This window comes from Nomascus leucogenys, chromosome 7b, assembly GCF_006542625.1.
Source record: "Nomascus leucogenys isolate Asia chromosome 7b, Asia_NLE_v1, whole genome shotgun sequence".
NCBI lineage: Eukaryota > Metazoa > Chordata > Mammalia > Primates > Hylobatidae > Nomascus > Nomascus leucogenys.
In genome coordinates this window covers 109,685,748-109,691,629 of record NC_044387.1, presented here as the reverse complement: position 1 = coordinate 109,691,629, position 5,882 = coordinate 109,685,748, and the positions used below count along the sequence as shown (strand labels likewise).

At 40.7% G+C, this 5,882-nt stretch overlaps 1 protein-coding gene across 1 annotated transcript; it reads left to right on the top strand.

Moving 5' to 3' along the window:
- The first annotated feature begins 2,594 nt into the window (after positions 1–2,594).
- LOC100597116 (ribosome biogenesis protein NSA2 homolog) lies at positions 2,595–3,619 on the top strand. The gene has a single exon (XM_003271505.3). The coding sequence runs from the start codon at positions 2,704–2,706 to the stop codon at positions 3,484–3,486; it is 783 nt and encodes a 260-aa protein (XP_003271553.1). The 5' UTR covers positions 2,595–2,703; the 3' UTR covers positions 3,487–3,619.
- Positions 3,620–5,882: the final 2,263 nt, after the last annotated feature.

The window sequence follows — 5,882 nt, the reverse complement described above, 5'->3', positions numbered from 1 at the left end:
AATGTTAAGCACGGAGTTGCTATTTGATCCTATGATGCTTTTCCTAAGTACATCTCCAACAGAAATGAAAACATGTGGTCACACAAATACTCACATGTGGTCACACAAATACGCACATGTGACCACACAAATATTCACATGTGGTCACACAAATACACACAGATGGTCACACAGATACTCACATGTGGATATTCATAGCATCAATATTCATAATAGTCAAAAAGTGGAACTACCACCAATGTCCATTAACTGATGAATCAACAAAACGATGGATCATCTCCACGTGGACAAAGGTCCTCCCAGTGCCATGGGAAGCTGTGACAGGGAATGACCCCATCCCTTTCTTTCCTGTAGGCTGTAACATGTCCCATCAGATCTCGTTGGCTTGCTCTCTAGCTGAGAAATTAACAGTCACCTTTATGTTCACATGTGCTCCCACTCTCGGGGTGTAGAGGTCAAGCTCTCCCGGGGCTCTCCCATCCAGCTCTGACCTGGGCAGCAGTAGCTGCACCTCCATCTGTGCAAGTATCAAGCCAAGTAATGATGTTCCAGCTTCTCATTCCTGTGCTCCATCAGAATCCTGCCTTGCTGATAATTAGTACATTGACTCCTCATTGCTCTAAAGGGGATCTCATCCTCTTTGGCTGCTTTCGCGGGCTGGGGAGGTTCTGGTGGGGTGGGTGGTGGTTAATGGTAGGATTGCCAGATCTGCTGCCTCTTACGAAGCCTTGCCAGGAAGTACCAGGGGTTTGAGGCCCTCATCTTTAGAGTAGGGGGCTAATCAGTGCTTTAGTTTTATTTTGGGATCATAAGTGCATCTCCAGGAACCAGGAAAATCCCCTCCCCGTGCTTGTTACATAAGGTAGTTTCTCTGCTTACAGTAGTTTATGGGGTATGTGCATTCTGCCATCATCTAAAGGAAACAGCCCTTACAACATCAGGGACTGGTTGAATACTTTCTCTGATTCTTCTTACAAGAACTAGAAAGAAGCAGTGAAAATACCAGGTCATATTTCTTATGCTATTAGGAGTTCTGATGAAAGTTTTGGTAGGAGAAAAGGCTGAAGTAAATTATTAGATTAAAATAGTTATGAGGATTCTCTCTGATTTCATTTATCCTGGTTGTTCCAGATGAACAACCAGGTCTCGTATTCTTGTATGTTATTGTAAACATTTTTTACGTGTTGCATTGTAAACTGTTTATGAGCTATTTGGAAGCCCATGTATTATGTTATCTTGTAGTCCCTGCAGTGCTGTGAACATAGTGAGTGTCCAAGACATATATTTTCTTAGTTTCATTTTTTTCTTACTTACAAATTAAAAGTATGGTACCAGCTCCTTACTGTATGATCTCAAAACATTTTGTATTATTATAAATGAAAGAGTAATTCTTCAGGCTATCAAATACTGATATGAGATTACAGCAAAAGGAATTATTCTTCTTTTATAGCTATAAAATCTAAAATAAAACCTTATGGCATCTGCCAACAATTCCACATTGGCCTCAGTCTGTGATCTGTTTCCCATGCTCATTAGACACTTAAACTTGGTTTATGTGGGTGAGATTAAGCAGATGAGCCACTTGTGTGGGAACGCAGACGCGGAGAAATGTTCGTGGGCTCTGGCTTCCAGTCGCAATTCCATCTCTATGCTACGTGAGTACAGAGGTGGACAGGGGATGATGAAAATCACCGAGTCACTGCAAGTAATTTAATTATAAATAGAGGTTTTATGAGTGGTGTTAATGTGTACCACCTCAGCTAACCTGACAATAAAGGTTTCACAAGCTACAGTGACATCTGGAACCAAATCACATGTAGGAATTATGCAGCCTCAGTAAAAGCCACTTAATTAGCATTGCAAATAGTGTTCCAGCATTTATGAGCCGTCGGCACATTTGCATACAGATACGTAATTACATAATTACAGCTGCTGTGTTTGTTCCATAAGACCTTGCCACTTTATTAGCAGAATATGTAAATCAGGAATTAACTCTCTCTGCCTTTCTCATTCTCAGTCATCTAAAGACATGTGGTGAACCACGGGGATTTGGGGCAAGTTTTGTGTGAGGATGTCATCACCTTGTGTTAGGCTGGCTTGAGAACAGAAACACAGTCCATGGCTTATTTAGTAAAGGGGATTTTTGAATAGTTTGCAAATACCATTTCCTAATGAATGAACGTCATTTATTAGCTAACGTGGGCTTTCCCTATTCATCTTTGAAATCTTTACTTGCTCTGTCACCCTAGAAATATGGCCTATTTACGTCGTGATGGTTTAAAGAGGCTCCTTCAAGACTTTCTGTTACTTGTATCCTTCAGAGAGTGACAGCTATCTCATATTCTAATTTAATAAAGTCCACTGGAATGGAAGCATCTAATCACAATGGAGTCGTATCTGGTAAGAGTTTTAGACACAGAAAGCTGAGCAGATTTGGCAGCTGAACACAGAATGGAAAAGATGGGCACCCAGTTTAATTTATTGTCAATTCTTCTGAAGGAAATGCTAGTTGAACTAATTTAATAAATTGTATTAGTACAGTTTCATGTACTAGGAGACAAGCTTTTTATATTCGATCTAGAAGTTGTGAATACCTTTCCTGTCCCGGCCTGCGTGGCGTGTGCTTGTGGGTCTTTGAGACCCGAAAATTGAGAGCGTTTTCGCACCCCAGGGGCTGCTCCTGGCGGCTCTGCGGCCGTCACCATGCCACAGAACGAATATATTCAATTACACCGTAAACGCTATGGATACCGTTTGGATTACCATGAGAAAAAGAGAAAGAAGGAAAGTCGAGAGGCTCATGAACGTTCAAAGAAGGCAAAGAAAATGATTGGTCTGAAGGCTAAGCTTTACCATAAACAGCGTCATGCTGAGAAAATACAAATGAAAAAGACTATCAAGATGCATGAAAAGAGAAACACCAAACAAAAGAATGATGAAAAGACTCCACAGGGAGCAGTACCTGCCTATCTGCTGGACAGAGAGGGACAATCTCGAGCTAAAGTACTTTCCAATATGATTAAACAGAAACGAAAAGAGAAGGCGGGAAAATGGGAAGTCCCTCTGCCTAAAGTACGTGCCCAGGGAGAAACAGAAGTATTAAAAGTTATTCGAACAGGAAAGAGAAAGAAGAAGGCATGGAAGAGGATGGTTACTAAAGTGTGCTTTGTTGGAGATGGCTTTACAAGAAAACCACCTAAATATGAAAGATTCATCAGGCCAATGGGCTTGCGTTTCAAGAAAGCCCATGTAACACATCCTGAACTGAAAGCCACCTTTTGCCTACCAATACTTGGTGTAAAGAAGAATCCCTCATCCCCACTGTATACAACTTTGGGTGTTATTACCAAAGGTACTGTCATTGAAGTAAATGTGAGTGAACTGGGCCTTGTGACGCAAGGAGGCAAAGTTATTTGGGGAAAATATGCCCAGGTTACCAACAATCCTGAAAATGATGGATGTATAAATGCAGTGTTACTGATTTGACAGCAACTTCATATATAATTATTGAGGACTACACACCAATTGAAAAAACTGCCATTACTGTGATGTTTCTGAATACTACCAAACAGCCATACATGTCTACAATGAAGAGATTTATTAAATTGTAAACATAAAAAAAAAAAAAAGAAGTTGTGAATAAAAAATTCACCGTGGGTTTGTGAATTACTCTTAGCAAATCAGCTTTAAAATATGCAGTTACGTATGCTGTGATGGCTTCACATGGTTTGAACTTAGGCATCATAAGTACGAGAGAAGTCTAAGCCACTTTTTGATAAATAGGAAACGCCTGTCTTACATCCTGGGTTATTGGAGCTAAAATTCTTCCAGGACGTCAGATTAGTCATAGAAATAAGTGACAGAGTCTCTGAGGAAAAGCGTTTGAATAGGATGCGATTTGATAGCGCAGGCTCCACTGTTCATTCACCCTTTCATCTATTCAGTTAGCATTTATGTAGATAGGTGCCAAGAAAGTGGGAGGACTGAGCTGGGTCATTAAGCTGGAGGCGGAGGATAAGGAAGACTAATGTGTGAAGTCCGACCATAAAAATTCTACAATTTAAAATTCAAAGTCACGGTCAAACATGCTTTCTGAATGCTCATCTTTATGGAGTGTTGGGCTGGCTACAGTTCAATTTTAATAAAATGGATACTGTCCTAAATTTATATAAATTTTAATTAAATATAAAATCCATATGCAAAAATAGTTAAATGGATATGTATGAAACTATGGTTGAGTATGTGTTTGTGATTTATTGGAGGAACATTTCATATTTAAACAGTTAAAGGGAGAACAACCTTCATACCTTTGACAGGAAGCCTCTTGATGTCTCTTCTGTCTTGATGATGGCAGCCACTAAATTAATGCCTTTTATTATTTGGGAGAGCAGCTCTGTCATGGAGTTGAGCTCACTGAGAACCTCTGTAAGTCTCTCTAGCTCATCTTTTCTCTATTCTACTCTACTTTTGGCAAAAGTAATTACATGGTAAGTCCTAGGAGCTTCCTGTGTTCTAGAGAGAGACTCTGCAGACCAGATTTTCACCCACCAGCTTCCCAAGGAATGGAGAATGGTGCCATGGTGCCTGGCCTTGTTAACTGTGGAAGAGAATTATATTATTTAAAAACCTGAAACACGGTCTACATATGGATTGTGTATAAAAAAGGGTCCCGTAAAGTGAAAGTTGGTTCTTTTGGTGGCCCCTTTATTCTTTTTTATGGGATATCATTATTCTTTTACAGATTATTTAGCCATGACAGCAAATACTTGGTTAATATTATCGTTATTTAAAATACCTTTGTGAGTAATATGTAATTTGGTTGATAATGGAGTAAATACAACAGAAAGTGTCTTGCTTTATGCTTCTCTTAAGTTTTTCATTGCTAGAATCTTCTGGTTTTTTACTTTTTGTGGAGGATAAAGATGGAGTCTCTCTATGTTGCCCAGGCTGGTCAGGAACTCCTGAACTCAAGCAATCTTCCCACCTCAGCCTCCCAAAGTGCTAGCATTGCAGTCATGAGCTATTGTACCTGGCCATGTTAAAAATGTTAATGACCCCAAAGCCAATGACATCCATTACAAAAAAAGGATCTCACTCTGGCCACTTGACCTAGCAGGAGAGTGTACACTCTGAACATGGGTTTATCGGTTCTGTTTCACAGTGTACACCCTGAACATGGGTTTATCATTTCTATTTCATAGTGTACACCCTGAACATGGGTTTATCATTTCTATTTCATAGTGTACACTCTGAACATGGGTTTATCGGTTCTATTTCATAGTGGATACCCTGAACATGGGTTTATCGGTTCTATTTCATAGTGAGTGCTCTTTGAGGTAGAAAAGGTGACCACACAGATTACTGTTGAAGTTTTTTGCTAGTGTATCCATGAGCTCTTTTCCTTTCTTCCTGTATTTAGCTCAAGGTAATTTTTAGGGTTATACAAATGTTGTAGCCCAAAACACAAAAATACCAGTTCATTTGCTCATTGTTGACCTTGAAAGTTTTCATAGAACTGGCGATGATGGCTTCAATGCTGCTGCAGCCAGGGCAGGCAGTGCTTCTCATCCCCTCCCTCTGGACTCCTCTGCATGCATTTCCGGAAGTGGAAAACTTTCCCCAGCTTGTCCCCCATTCCCACTGTGCCAACTATGTGGTTTTTCTTGCTATGTGCTCAGAGAAGCTGAATGATGATTATGACATGAGGTCGTCTGATGCGTATGCAGGCAAGAGGCAGAATTCTAGACGCAACTCAGAACCCCTGTAAGCCAGGGACCCCGGATCAGGCCCTGGACTGGCCACAGTGGTGCAGAGGCTGAAGGCTGGCCCTGGAGAGCCACTGGGGTGCGTCAGCTGCATCCTTCTCTGTGTAGAATGACCTG